General features: G+C 32.5%; 1 protein-coding gene across 1 annotated transcript; it reads right to left on the reverse strand.

Moving 5' to 3' along the window:
- Positions 1-1,084: 1,084 nt before the first annotated feature.
- LOC111064536 lies at positions 1,085-16,281 on the reverse strand. The gene is made up of 6 exons (XM_022352285.2): positions 16,036-16,281; positions 14,316-14,522; positions 12,672-12,753; positions 11,142-11,429; positions 2,982-3,441; positions 1,085-1,819 (listed from the first exon to the last, which is right to left on the reverse strand). The coding sequence occupies exons 1-6, from the start codon at positions 16,091-16,093 to the stop codon at positions 1,178-1,180; spliced, it is 1,737 nt and encodes a 578-aa protein (XP_022207977.2). The 5' UTR covers positions 16,094-16,281; the 3' UTR covers positions 1,085-1,177.
- Positions 16,282-16,357: the final 76 nt, after the last annotated feature.

Here is a 16,357-nt window from a genome sequence, read left to right on the forward strand (position 1 = left end):
CTTTTGTGCAACCGGCACTTAGCTAGGTAACTTCTTTGATACGCTCTACCACGGAGTAAATATCATCTTCAACTGCAACCAGTGATCTTATAAAGTAAGGTTGTAAAGAAAGGTAATTCCTTTTCGCGTGGATCTACCTTCGCCGCTCCACTGTGGTTTCACCCTTACTGTACATGGAAACTGCGTCGGATGTTGAAGACGTAAGTAATTCAGCTACTTCATGGGTGAGGTATACCCTTACTGTATAAGGAAACTCCGTTGGATGTTAGAGACGTAATTCAGGTACTTTATGGGTGAGGTAGGTGTGTGCTGGTAGAAAACAACGCATTCGTTTTCTTACCTCATTAATCATCAAGTTTTATAAGATAATTGTAGATCTAATTATCAGTATTCATTTTTAAAAAGGGGTTTGAAATGGTGTCTTAGTAGACAGAACAGTTAAATCAGCGTAAATTGAAATCGCGGCATGCGAAAATCAAAGGGAAGTAGGTTACAGAATATATATAGTGGCGTCGGTCTTTTCAATTTTCTGATTTGCATAGATAACCAGGTATGGGACGGGTGGTGGAACGACCGTTCCACTAGATAGTACCATGTAGAAAAGATAGCATACGCTTATGCTATATTTTCTTTGTGATAGTACTCATAAGATAAGCACTGTGCTCTTGGCTCTTGACCAGTTGGAAGGGTGTCGCATCTGGGATAACCAATAGCTATGAGCTTCAATAATTATTTCAGTTTGTTCAAACCCCATATAAAAACGTTGTTTCAGAACCCATTTTAAATCATAGGTCCACTAATTTTTCGTAGTTGGCAAATTTGAAGCTTCTCTTTGGTCTAAAACCAACATGTATAGGTACCATTATACGTTTTTCACAAACATTGGGGATACTTGGTTATATATCGAAATGTACCAAACTTTGGATATCTTCAAAAGATGGCATAGACAAAGTGAATAATTAATTAATATTTCATCATGAACCCTCTCTTTACCATCGCAGAAGCTTATAGTTCATGTGTGAAACAGCTCAACAAAACTCAGGTGAATTGGTAAAGTGAATAAAGCCAACAATAAAACCCTGCACTTTTTCCAAACAAAAATAAATAATTATTATCAATTGTCGATTTATAAAACAAACCTTAGAAGCTAATATAATTAAAACTAAACCCTTAAATATCAGCTGGCATTTACGGTGGTCAAAGTTTTGGTATCACTGTCATTATTTTCATAGTCACAGTTTTTGAAACTGGCATCGTCCGAGGGCCGACTCGACTTTTTTGAAAGGTCCGAGTCGGTTTTGAGCAGTTGCTTGTTGTCGAGGAGGACATTCTGAGGCAGAGTTTGCAGGGGCGGTTTGGCGATGCATTTCTGTCCCAGAATGTCGGATTGGTCACTGAATTTCTGTCCCAGCTTGTCGACTTGGTCACCGGGTTTCTGGCACAGTTTGTCGACTTGGTCACTTAATTTCTGTCCCAGCTTGTCGACTTGGTCACCGGGTTTCTGGTTCACTTTGTCACTGAATTCTTCACCCAGTTTGTCAACTTGGTCACCGGTTTTCTGTCCCAGCTTGTCGACTTGGTCACCGGGTTTTTGGCCCAGCTTGGCGCTGACCTTAGCGACAATGTTGGAGCAGTAGCGTTTGACAATCTCGAGCATCTTGTCGCTGGTGCTTGCTATCTGTTGCGATTTGGTGGCAGACTCTTTGAGCCAAATGTTCTTGCACTGGTTGAATAGAAGCGTGGCGCACGGCTGGAACAGTGTGTCCTTCGTCTTGATGCCTTCCTCGCGCAGCGCTCCTGACACAGCCCATAACAATTTCTGAAAATCATTCCAATTTTTAATACACAGTTTCAATACGGATTAACTATACACGCATCTATAATATAATGATACGGATTAAATCTATAGTTACAAAAACTTCATCTATTATTCAGAGGAAACTGACTAGAAAAAGTTTCTGAAAGGTAACAACAGTTTTCATCTATTGTTAAAAAAAATTCAACTTAATAAGAAAACAAAGATATTGTCAAATTTCACTAAAAATTTATTAAAAACTTTAAAACAGAACCATGGTTTCACGTAGTTAACCAACGCATCATCAGCTGTACTGAGGTATTTAGTGAAATTTGACAATATCTTTGTTTTCTTATTATGGAGAGATTTCACAACATCACCATCAATTCTACTAATTTTATTAAAAATTCAACTCATTTTTTTACTAGAATTCGACCTCTGTAAATCATTTTCACCCAAAATTAAACTAAACTAGTTCATCACTTGAATAATCAAGAAACAATAATATATAAAAAATATTTTAAACTCAGAATAACAGGGTTGAAAGATTTTTCTTCGCAAATAATGAACAGGTTCACTTAAAATTATTTATTTGAACATGAGTATGCCCAACATATTTTTTTCTTATTATTTCATTACTCCTATTTTGTATCACTCCTAATGAATATGGACAAATTAAACTTATTCAGTCACCTGTGAGCCTTATAACTTGAAGTTGAGTTATTACTCCATCACTCTCCTCTAGGAGACATGAGAGTTTCTCACAACTGTGAGACTAGTTTTCATGAGAGAAGCATCCAAGTATATCTTCAAATGTAATCATTGTTATGCTTATAACGCTCAACACAAATTTGAAGGAGAAACATTGAGAATAAAAAAGTCTAATAAATATCAGTAATGTGGGAGAATCACAGTATTTTTTGAGAATAATTCGGTATTTTTATTTATTATAAATACAATTTATATGTAAAAAATACCATCTAGAGTTAAGTAATCTTCAAATGTAATCATTGTTATGTGTATAGCGCTCAACACTAAATAGGCGGCGAAAACCATCAAGACTGAGTCCCAGAAATATCAGTAGTGAAGAGAACCACATATATGTATTTCTAAAATAAAGAATTTCAAAATCAGTATTTTTAATGGTTGTAAAGTGAATTAAAAATTGAATTTGTGAAATACTAACCCGTTTATGTAGCTTGCTAAGCGTCTGCGCTGTGAGAAGTGGAGGGGAGTTGTTTGGAGTAGCTCTGTCTTCGTTCTCCTCAAAGAGAAGACTCCGGGTGCAGCGCCGCTTCTGATCCGTTGCGACCACACTGTCCCTGTCTCGCTGCGCCTCCTCACCCTCTCTCTGTCGCTTGACGCCCGGCTCGGTCGTCTGCCGCGTCAGCACCGGCGGAAGCGAAGTGTCGCGATCAGTCGACTGCCGCGGTGGCTGAATCTGGCGTGCCGACGACGCGGACGAGAAGAGAGCGCGACGCGTCCGCTGACCGCTGTGCACCGGCGTTTTCGACTGCTTCTTGGCGCCGTTCTCGGGACTCTGGAATAGGGCGCGTTTCGGGATCGATCCGGCGCTCACTGCCGGTGCAGCCGGTTCCGTGTGTTTAGTGGCCGAGTTTTTCAGTCGTTTGCGCGCGTTTTGTTTTCTGAAATAAATCAGAAATATTGGATGGTAATATTAAACAATATATAAATCTCAAAAGTGTCAAATTTTGAGATATACAAGGTATTCGACTGAAATACTTGAATAAATAATTTAATAATGCATAAAATTATGGTCGTTTAAATGAAAATGTCAAGCAAATGAAAAAAATGTAATGAATATAATGTTGAATACAAACTAAAATAATTTATAATCTATCGAATAATCTGATTATATAAATAAATGATGGATGAATTTGAGTAAAAATGGATTATTTATTTCCCTAAAATTATAATACAATACAGTATCTACCGGTGGTTTGGAACTCATTTAAATTATTGTAGATCCACTCATCTCTCATCATCCATCATTGTCTCATTACCCATGAATAAGCCTGAAACTACTCATTATTATTTACGTTGTGTCCTCAACATTTCTCAAATATATTGGTCAATCGAAGCTGAATTAAAGCTCCATACACAGACCTCAAGTCCATGTGAAGACTAAATAAGGTATATTTTTAAAATATTTGTATTCTTTGATTTATTAGTAAAGGAGACATATATAAACTAAGGTTACCTGTTGTCTTCATAAATAAATAAATAAGATCATTCCTAGATAATTTTTGTATGCTTTGATTCATTAGTAAAGGAGACATAATATAAACTGAGGTTACCTGTTGTCTCCTTAAATAAATAAGATCATTCCTAGATAATTTTTTGTTCACATCTCTTATTCAATAATCTAGAGAAATAGTTTTAAGGATTAAAAGCTAGATATAGAAAATTAAGAATTCTTGGTAGGTTATACATCTTTTTATTTTAAGTTATTGAATTGTCAGTTAAAATTTTAAAAGGTTTGAAATTTCAAGTCTATTTTATCTGCAGCGTTTTATTTATTAAAGCAAAATAGAAAACAATTATTGGGGATAATACTTGTTCAAATTAAAATAGCATTAATTTGCTTTTTACTAAAAGAAATGCCAAAAATTGAACTACTAATTTATTAAATCCAAGTAGGGATGATAATTATTGTTATGCCAAAAATAGCTAAGTTTATTTATAATTATAGTAAATTTTACTGTATGCACTGATGAAAAATTACTTTGTTTATAGAATTTACTTAATTTATTTAATTCTTACTTGTTGACATATAAAATATCACTTTTCCAAAATTGAAATGGAAATTCTTTTATTTCTCACACCTTATACTTTGTAAACTGTGAAAAATCAACACTGCCAAACACAACATCAAAATAAAAATTAAAATATAAACAATCATCACTTTTAAAAATTACTACATACTCCTATCAACTGTTACCAAGACACCAGGAACAAACAAAACAATATAAAAAACATAGCGATTAACGAATTTATACTCATAAGATTATGATATCAATCACTAACTGATCACAAATTCTGGAAAAGTATGGATAATAATAGTTTTTGGGATATAGCTTTCTTGAAAATCCTAGATACTCACTATAATTTATCTTTCAATGATATTTTAGCTTAAAAAGAGTGGTTTTCAACAATATGAAGATCTGCTTGGAGAAAAGTGAATGCTCTACAATATTCTTCTTCTTCAATCATAGAGTATGGTTTGTGATGAATATCACATGCTGAAAAGTTTGGTCTGGGGAGAGCATATTTTGGATAGAACACCTTTGATAGCAACCATGTTTTAATTTTGAACTGATGAGTTGTCCTTTAAAAATCTAAAACAGGATATTGCGTTTTGTCTACTTTTGAAATATGTTTTTAATAATAAAATTGAATGTAACCTTAACAAACTAACAACAGCCTAACAAACTTGGTCAGCATCTAAAGCTGCGTTTACACAAAAGTTATTAACTAGTAGTTTTGTAAACAGTAGACCTCACGCAGTTTCTCATCCAAAAGTATCTGACGTCACCTGTTCTAGTTGATTCAGTTGAATCACAATTCACAGTTGAATCACAATTTACTCTTAAAAACTGTTATTTGTTTTCTCCAAGATCAAAAACTCACTCATGTTAATAAACTCAGTTCTCGTTTGAATTTATATCCCATATGATGATTTATCCAGTTTCGTGATAATCTTTCCATCTGATAAAAATATTTCTCAACTATTTTAAAATTACTTTTTTTCAATCAAGAATATTATAATTTCAATCACCTATTAAATTTGTTTTTCAAATGTGAGGATATTGATACTGATGGACACGCATCATAGAAAATATTAAAACTCTACCTTATAGAAATAGACAACTGTTGAAAACTTTGTAAATAAAATATGCATGCAATGAATTGTCAGCTGATTGATTACGAATAATTCTATAGTCTGATTGATCCTATCTTCAAAGTAAATGAGATATATAGTGATAACAGAGGATAGAGCAATTCCTTTTCTTTTCATATTATCCTTAAAATGCAAAATTTCAAATAACCTTCTGTATAGATCAATTGCAGCTCTAACCGTATTTCTCCCAGTCCTATATCCAAACTGAGAATTGTTGAAAAGATTGTTTCTTTCGAAGTAATCCACAATTTGATCATTTAGAGCCTTTTCAAGTACTTTTGAAACAGTAGTGGTTATGTTAATAGGTCTAAAGTTATTATAATCTGATCTACAACCTTTTTTATATATGGGCAGAACTTTATTCATCTTCAAGCTTTGTGGAAAAACACCTTCAAGGATTGAACTATTAACTAAGTGTGTAAGAGGATCTATAATATAATCAAGACTGAGTTTAAGCATCCTAGGACTAATGTCATAGACGTCTGCACTATTACTCCCCTTCATTTTCTTGAGTATATTAATTATGTTATCTGTTTCAACTAATTCAAATTCAAATCTGGACGTGGGCGCACAGTAACCAGCTCTCAAAAAGTCCATTGCACTATGACTGCAACTTTTACTTTCAACTTCAGCTACAATTTTATCTATGTTTTCTGTAAAGAATTTGTTGAACTGATTTGAGTTTAGTGAGCCTTTTTTAATCATTGACTTGGATTTACTCAGTTTTTTAATTATACCCCAAATTGCCCTGCTCTTGTTTTTGGATTCAATAATTTTTTTGTCATTTTGTGTCTTCCTTAGAGTCACTAACATGTCTTTGAATTCCTTTTTTCTAATTTTATACAGAATCTTTATTTCATTATCACCAGTATTAAGATAAACATCATAGAGCAGATCACACATATTCTTGATATTCATTAATTCAACACTATAGATTTTGCCTGGCTTAGGAGCTGTTGTCTTTAATTTTACAGTCTTCAATGGAAATGTCAAATCCACAATATTCTTGAGTGTACTCAGGAAAAAGGAGGTTTTTAGTTCTAGATTGCCATCTCTATATAGGTCCGTCCAATTTATTTTATGTAGCAATTTTGAAAATGTATAATACTGTCACTGTTGATGTGTCGAATAGTTTTGGTTTCTGTGCAATTGCTTCCTGAATGTTTTGAAAATAATCTTGTTTTAAATGTGAGAGCCCAATGATCTGAGTACCATGTCTTTTCAACCCCACATGTAAAAGAACCTTCACTGATGGTAGTGATGATATTGTCAATACAGGTTCCCCCATTAGATGAATTAGGTCTGGTAATATTAGGTCTGGTTATAACTCATCGTCAATCCAAAGAAACAAATAAGTCCTTCAATTCCTTAATATTATTGTCATTGCTTATAAAATCATAATTGAAATCAGCACATAAAATTATGTTATTGGCATATTTCAAGACATGTTCCAATATACAACTTAGTCTATCCAGGAATATGTTAAAATTATTGTTTTCAGAGTTTGGTCTATATAAAGCTAAAACTATTGTATTTGAATGCATTAAATGGATAGCTGTCGCCTCTAAAACCATCTCTATTGACATCTGATTTATGCTTTCAAGCCTTTCAAAATCTAGTCCATTTTTCACATATATTGGTCAACCGAAGCTGATTTAAAGCTTCACACACAGACCTCAAGTCCATATAAAGATTAAATACGGTATCTTTTTGTATTTTAATTTTAAAAATATTTGTATTCTTTGATTTATTAGTAAAGGAGACATATATAATCTAAGGATATATCTTCATGAATAAATAAGATCATTCCTAGATAATTTTTGTATTCTTTGATTTATTAGTAAAGGAGACATAATATAAACTAAGGTTACCTGTTGTCTCCTTAAATAAATAAGATCATTCCTAGATAATTTTTTGTTCACATCTCTTATTCAATAATCTAGAGAAATAGTTCTAAGGATTAAAAGCTAGATCTAGAAAATTAAGAATTCTTGGTATATATCTTTCATCTTTTTATTTATTGAATTGAATTGTCAATTACAATATTAAAAGTTTTGAAATTTCAAGTGTTATTTATCTGCAGCGTTTTATTTATTAAAGCAAAATAGAAAACAATTATTGGGGATAATACTTGTTCAAATTAAAATAGCATTAATTTGCTTTTTACTAAAAGAAATGCCAAAAATTGAACTACTAATTTATTAAATCCAAGTAGGGATGATAATTATTGTTATGCCAAAAATAGCTAAGTTTATTTATAATTATAGTAAATTTTACTGTATGCACTGATGAAAAATTACTTTGTTTATAGAATTTACTTATTTATTTAATTCTTACTTGTTGACATATAAAATATCACTTTTCCAAAATTGAAATGGAAATTCTTTTATTTCTCACACCTTATACTTTGTAAACTGTGAAAAATCAACACTGCCAAACACAACATCAAAATAAAAATTAAAATATAAACAATCATCACTTTTAAAAATTACTACATACTCCTATCAACTGTTACCAAGACACCAGGAACAAACAAAACAATATAAAAAACATAGCGTTTAACGAATTTATACTCATAAGATTATGATATCAATCACTAACTGATCACAAATTCTGGAAAAGTATGGATAATAATAGTTTTTGGGATATAGCTTTCTTGAAAATCCTAGATACTCACTATAATTTATCTTTCAAGGATATTTTAGCTTAAAAAGAGTGGTTTTCAACAATATGAAGATCTGCTTGGAGAAAAGTGAATGCTCTACAATATTCTTCTTCTTCAATCATAGAGTATGGTTTGTGATGAATATCACATGCTGAAAAGTTTGGTCTGGGGAGAGCATATTTTGGATAGAACACCTTTGATAGCAACCATGTTTTAATTTTGAACTGATGAGTTGTCCTTTAAAAATCTAAAACAGGATATTGCGTTTTGTCTACTTTTGAAATATGTTTTTAATAATAAAATTGAATGTAACCTTAACAAACTAACAACAGCCTAACAAACTTGGTCAGCATCTAAAGCTGCGTTTACACAAAAGTTATTAACTAGTAGTTTTGTAAACAGTAGACCTCACGCAGTTTTCTCATCCAAAAGTATCTGACGTCACCTGTTCTAGTTGATTCAGTTGAATCACAATTCACAGTTGAATCACAATTTACTCTTAAAAACTGTTATTTGTTTTCTCCAAGATCAAAAACTCACTCATGTTAATAACTCAGTTCTCGTTTGAATTTATATCCCATATGATGATTTATCCAGTTTCGTGATAATCTTTCCATCTGATAAAAATATTTCTCAACTATTTTAAAATTACTTTTTTTCAATCAAGAATATTATAATTTCAATCACCTATTAAATTTGTTTTTCAAATGTGAGGATATTGATACTGATGGACACGCATCATAGAAAATATTAAAACTCTACCTTATAGAAATAGACAACTGAAAACTGTGTAAATAAAATATGCATGCAATGAATTGTCAGCTGATTGATTACGAATAATTCTATAGTCTGATTGATCCTATCTTCAAAGTAAATGAGATATATAGTGATAACAGAGTATAGAGCAATTCCTTTTCTTTTCATATTATCCTTAAAATGCAAAATTTCAAATAACCTTCTGTATACATCGACGCGCAGTTGAAAAAGGAATATTCCTGCCAAATCTCATCGAATTCTATCAACGCGTTTGGCCGTAATCGCGTTACATACAGACAGACAAAAGCAAATCGAGTTGAATCATAGACCTCACTACGTTCAGTCAGCAAAATGTTTATTTTTCCGTCCTTAATAGATTCTATTAGATTGAACATAACTTATCATACACATGATGTCCATATGTGTTTGTCAAGCTCCGTTTAATCTAATAGAATCTATACGGACGGAAAAATAAACATTTTGTTAATAGCTTTGGTGTAAACACAGCTTCAGTTTTCTCAACTTACTACCAACTTCTCAAAATTAGACGGAACATGGTCTGGCATAGTAGGCTTTGCTATGTTATCACCATATGTTATTTTGTCACCAGATTGTCGATGGAGACCAAAATTATTGTCTAACAGTAAATCACACCATATACATTAATTTCCAATGATATTATGATAGGTGAGAACACAACCATTTCTATAGCGAGATTCACTTTCTATTGTCAGCTCTGGTTGAATGGAAAGAATTGATGTTGCTCATAAGGGATGCGGACAGTTTAAAAATTCTCACCATAGCTGATCAGAGATTGGTTTAGCGAGGGTCAAGTGTAAACTAAATGAAACACCAGTCCACCAGTCTGAAGAAAACTTAATACAGTGGAGCACTGATTATCCGGACTAATTGATGCACGACAGTGTCCGGATAACTGATAATCGATTTTACCCAAGCTTTTGAAGAGTGTAAGGGTAACCGTCCACTGAAACCGTATTCAACCGATCCGTTCGGCCGTTGGATCGGACGAATCTGCCGGCCGTTCATTCGACCGAATATGATCGTCCATTGGAACCGTTTACGTCAGTCTAGTTGCCAATTATTTAATTAACTACTATCATAGCCACCAAAATTTTTCATAGACAATGATTATATTGAGATTTTGAAAATTAAATGAACAAATATCCACTAAATTAGCTATTCATCATCTTTGAAGAAGATAATTCTTCTTCAATTAAATGAATGATAATCTATTCATTTATCTATTCAGCAATCTTTGTTCACAGATTCCTTTGAACATCACAACGATGATATCTTTTGTCTCGCACATCCCACAATGTAACATGCTCTTGAACCAAAATTATCAACTTTTCATTGTCCATAGTTACAACTTTATAAAACAGAACAACTTGAAAAAAAAAAACAAAAACCAACAAGACTGTGAAACACTTTGTTATATCTGCTCGACTAGTTAGTTTGGCCGGATAGAGCCGGAAAATCCCATTCAATTCGGATCGAAAAATTAATCGGCCGGAGACGGCCGTATGAACTTGTTGCAATGGACAAGCATCTATTCCTTTCTGTGTTGGGGATCGTTCAGTCGCGTTCGGCCGATGCTAGTTCGGACGGAAACGGTTCTAGTGGACGGCCCATCTAAAAGTATTTGAATTCTGGCCTACAGTACTTAGTAGTATGTGTCGTATGTATATGACTTGTATACACTTATCTTTCATTCACATTCTAGTTGAAATAGACTTCATGTTATGTAATTCAATAAGCTAAAGTAACGCGAATCTTTCATTTATCTACATATTGTACTGACCCTTCATTGTGGTGGACCAATTAGTCGTTTGAAATACAGAACAGATTAGGTTTTTAGGGTATTCCAATCACCCAGCGGGCGTCCGGATTAACGGTCATTCGGATAACCAATGTCCGAATAATCGATGCTCTACTGTAATCTAAATAAACATGAATGAATAGAAGAATGCAAACAAACGTACGATTTATTATTGACGAGTATCATCTTGTTGTTGGTGGACAGGGCAGTGGCCTGCCTGAGATCAAGTGAGGAGAAGGTGTTGCGTCGCCTGGCCAGGTGGCTGAGCCGTCGACCAGGCGAGTGACCGCCGTGGGCGAGCCGCCGTGCCCGTTTGCGGGCCGACGCCGTCTTCGGCGGACTCCGGGACGACAGCGAGTTCACAGACGTCGACGTTTCGTTACCCACGTAGCGCTCCTGGTATCTCAGACTCAACGCCTCCAACTGTTCGCACAGGACACTTTTGTTGTAGCTGGAAATAAAGGAGGAAACATATTAACAGCTGTGCTTTTAGATTTAGTTTGTTTTTTTGGTCCTCAAAATGTGAATATTTCATCGATTAGTAATAATAATGTGAAATATTTCTTCTCTGTTTGGTTTTCAAGTTTCTAAATTTGATAATCTACTTTGTGAAAATAATTAAGGATTAAACATTTTGTGAAGTGAACAACAATACTTAACCTATTTTGGGACTATGAGTAACCTTAAGTTATATAAATTTGGGAGATGAATAGCACAAGGTTACATTATTTTTCCTCTCCCCATCATTTTGATGATGTACTTATTGTATTAATCAATAATCAATAAACTCAATATTTTTCGCTTGTTTTGTACATTTTTACGAAGAAATAAAGTCAAATTAATTATTTTTGATATTTGAATAAAAAACATTTCTTCGATACAAAATACTTGTAGCTAGTAGTTCTGTGAGCAGTAGACCTCACGCAGTATTCTCATCCACAAGTACCTGATTGAAACTATAGACCTTATGGAAATACAGCAATAGACTGGCTTCTCCACACATCTGTCTAATCACTTGTCAGCTGATATATGATGAATAATTCTACAGTCTGATTTTTACTCTAATATGAAGGAGGCTCCTTTTTTCTTTATATTATCCTTAAAATGCAAAATTTTCAAAAACCTTGTATATACGTCGACGCGCAATTAAAAAAGGAACATACTTGTCAAATTTCATGAAAATCTATTACTGCGATTCGCCGTAAATGCGCAACATATAAACATTTAAACATTAAGAGAAATGTCAAACCGTCGACTTGAATCTGAGACCTCACTTCGCTCGGTAAATAATAATAGAACAGCACTTTGCTACACAAAGCGTACCTCGCTTTCAACATTAAGTACTGTTTGAAAATCCCATATTCTGTCTAAAAAGCATAGCAGCTGTATCTTGTTTAGTTTAATGAAGAGGTATGACGACAATACATTATTAATTGAAAACTAACTATAGTTATGTGGTTTTGGCCACATTTTCATAATCATATTGATAAATACAAGGAAATGAAAATACATCTCTTCTTTCTTTGGTTACTATTTGCAAGCATTTCAAATAATATAATTTAAAACTCAAATTTTAGAAATTTGTATTTTTAATTGTATTTTGATTTGTTTCTTGTGTTGAATTGAATAACATTATTGATTATTATAAAAACTAGATATTATTTTATGATGCGAAATGTAGTAAAAAACTCACAATATTCCATGGTGAAGGTCAGATTGTGCATCCAGCCAAGATTTTCCCGATAGGTCCTTTTCCAATTGACTAGTTTCACGTCCTAGAACAATAAGATATGATTAGAATTTTCAAGAATCAGATGCAGAATAATGAAACATTCAGTATTGATACTGATTTACACGCAAATAAATAAAGTTGAGGATTTGATATTAAGAAGTTTTCAAGATTGTAAACCATTCTAAATCTTTTTCATTTACAAAGTTATGAACCAATTATTAATATACTGGATATCACACATAAACTATTACGAATACAGTTTATAATTCTAGATGCAAAGCGTGTAACATTTACATTGTAGCCATATATCTGATTTTATAAACTTCTTCGTTGACAATTCTTAACAAGAAGACTCCCTGTAGTTTTGATTTGGTTGGTATTGTTGACCACAGGGGTGTGTCACATCGGAAAACAATGAAAAAATGTTTCAATTCTTTTAATGTTCATGATAAGATCCAAGGAATGTGAGTGATCTCCGTAGAATCTTCTTCTTCAGGGCTCTACAGACCTGGGTGGTCCTTGGCTTCCTGTATGATACGCCCCTAATCCATTCTCCGATCAACCAAACGTTTCCATCCACGTTTTCCCATGAAGCATAGGTCCTCCTCAACCTCATGAATCCATCGCCTTCTTGGTCTTCATCTCCTACGTGTTCCTTCCATCCTTCCTTCTAACAGCTGCCTCGAACTCCATAGAATAAACTTTCACTAAGCTATTATACAAGCTAAGCTATTTTAATGTTTAGACACATAGAAATATTAAATCAAAAAGGAAATTTTAATAATAATTAAGACTCTCCTTATTGTCTTGAAAAATGGAACAATGATAAACTTTCTACTGGTGATAGTTTTCGATTTGTATACTATCAAGCTATCAAAATGAAAAAGTTTTCTCTGGAAAACATGTTTTTTCCGATCATTACTTATTGATATATGAGCGCCTAAAGTTTAAATATTTGAGACAGAAATTTCAAATTCGGTAAGAGATAAATCCATGAGATTTAGAGGATAAATTCTTCATGGTATTGTTGATTGAATAAAACAAACATTTTCTGAAAATATTAATTTTTGAGAAAGTTGTTCCATTTACCAAAAAAATATTTAGGCCTACTAAACTAAAAGTTATTTTTGGTCATTTTTAGTAAATTGAATAACATTATTGAAAATTGATATTTTCAATTTTTTTGTTTTATTCAATCAACCATGAAGAATTTATCCTCTGAAGCTCGGGATTTATCTCTTACCGAATTTGAAATGTTCTGTCCCAAAAATTTTAACTTTAGACGCTCATATCTCAAAAAGTAATGATCGGAAAAAAATGTTTTCCTGAGAAAACTTTTTCATTTTGATAGCTAGATGATATACAAATCGAAAATTTTTGAAAAATATCACCAGTAGAAAATGAATTTTTAGTCTTTGCACAGTCTTAAGAACTGTCTATGAATACAGCCATAAATTTGAAAGAGTATGGCATAAGTCTTTAGATTACGACCTAAATTTGTCATTTGCTTCTCCGGTCAAGCTAATTCAATTTATACCCATTTGTATTTCGTGAAGTTTTCATTTCTATTATACTATTCATGTTAAATGTATATAAGATATGTACCTGTCACGCCTTGAAGATTGAATTGTTGACTATTTTGATTCCAAAGTTCCAGCAGATGCCTGGCATCCATTTGTAGAAACGTTAACGTCGGTGGAGGTGGAACCCCCGACAGAACATATCGTAAGTGGTCGACTTTTTTCTTCGTTGGAGATTCTTGTATAATTTTGTTCTCATTGCTGTCATCCTTTTCAATCTGTGTGTCTTCCTCTGTAGAAAAAGATGATTACTTTTCAATCATATTAAGTGGCAACAGTAGAAACTAAATACTTCATAACTGGACAATGATACATCTTAGTTAGTCATAACTATGGTATAATACGCCACAATCTATTATGCTTCCTGGAGATCAACGATTTCGGCTTTATTAGAAATAGAACATGATCCTAGAAAGCTATTCATTGAATTATTTATTCAATTTAACAATTTTCAATGATTTTTGCGTGTTTTGAATTGTAAATTGGAGTGTGTAATTGAAAAATGTTGATGTGACACATAACGTAGCTACATTTGGACTGTTGTTTAAATTAGAATTGAAGCAGTTTTGGGCATAAGCCTGTGGTAATCTTCTGAAAGTTATGTGATTCTGAATGATTAAATAAATAAATTAATGCGACTATATTCCGAATGATTATGCAATAGTATCTAGCGAGAAGACAATAGTAGAATTCATGCCAAATGGTCAGCATTTTGATGATGTCAGCAGATACAATTTACTGCTTATCATTCAGCTAGAACTTAGAATTTGATGTGAATTTTACAATAGTTGTTTTTCTGCAAGATAATAAATTAAGCTTCTTTTACCTGTCAAGGCGGCTTTTGAATTTGGTTTTACTGATGTTCAAGCTTACTTATTGTTAATGACCATTGTTTTGCTTGTATAAAATAATAATATAAACATAGATGTTTTACTGATGTTCAAGCTTACTTATTGTTAATGACCATTGTTTTGCTTGTATAAAATAATAATATAAACATAGAAATTTGCTTATACCTATTTCAAAGCCTTCTTCACTGGCAAATATTAGCAAGAAAAACACATGAAAAAAAATACCTACAAGGTATTTGATAGCACATTTATTGGATTTTTTTCTCGATTATGTTTAATTCATTAATAGTTCCCTCAATATCTAATAGCAGCCTCATGTTTCCTGCTGTCATGAATGAAAATAGGCTATACCTTATAGTACTTTACCATCCGACAAATCACATTATATTTATTTTTACATAAATTACTGATTGATCACAGAAACATCAAATTATAAATATCCATGCTAAATGGAAGTCTTTTTAAAATAATCAAAAAAATTCAAGTGTACAGTGCCTATATTATTTATATCACTTTTTCAGTTACCGTACTAAAACAAAAACAAAGGTACGTATTATTCAACTCATTAATATTGGTGATTTTTTTTATTTCATATTAGTTAGGTTTATTACTTTTCCTCTAAACGTGGCAATTTTTCTGTTTTATGAATTTGAGAATCTTGAATTCAAATATTAATTTTTAACTTTCCCTAAGAAAAGTTTTACCAAACACTTTCAATGCGGAAGCAAATATTTATTACTCTAAACTTAAAATTAATATGTAAATAAAAAAGACTGATTAGAACATTTAAATATATATAAAGTTTAAAGAAGATAGATTTAGATGTAATTAAAAATAGATAAATAAATGTATAATTATTATTATAATAGTTCTCAAACAGTACTGTATGCCTACCTTTTTCAACGTCATCCTCTTCATCAGTTTCGAACATCAAAGGAGAATGGTCTCCCATGATAAATCAAACGGATTTCTCTTTAGTTCTTAGACTTGATCATTTTGAAACATTAATTTTATCAAATCAGAAGAGAATATAATAATTGAGACTTTTTAATCTATTACAAGATTAGGACATTATTCAGCGATGATGGCAAACGTCGACCAAAGTCAAATGATGATTTGATGAAACATAACCTAAAAGAAGAAGCAGCTGCAAGTTTCAAATCCAGTGCCAACATAAGAGAGACAGGAAAACAAGTCATCATGAAGTTTTTGGAAC

Source organism: Nilaparvata lugens, chromosome 1 (genome assembly GCF_014356525.2).
Source record: "Nilaparvata lugens isolate BPH chromosome 1, ASM1435652v1, whole genome shotgun sequence".
Taxonomy (NCBI): Eukaryota; Metazoa; Arthropoda; class Insecta; order Hemiptera; family Delphacidae; genus Nilaparvata; species Nilaparvata lugens.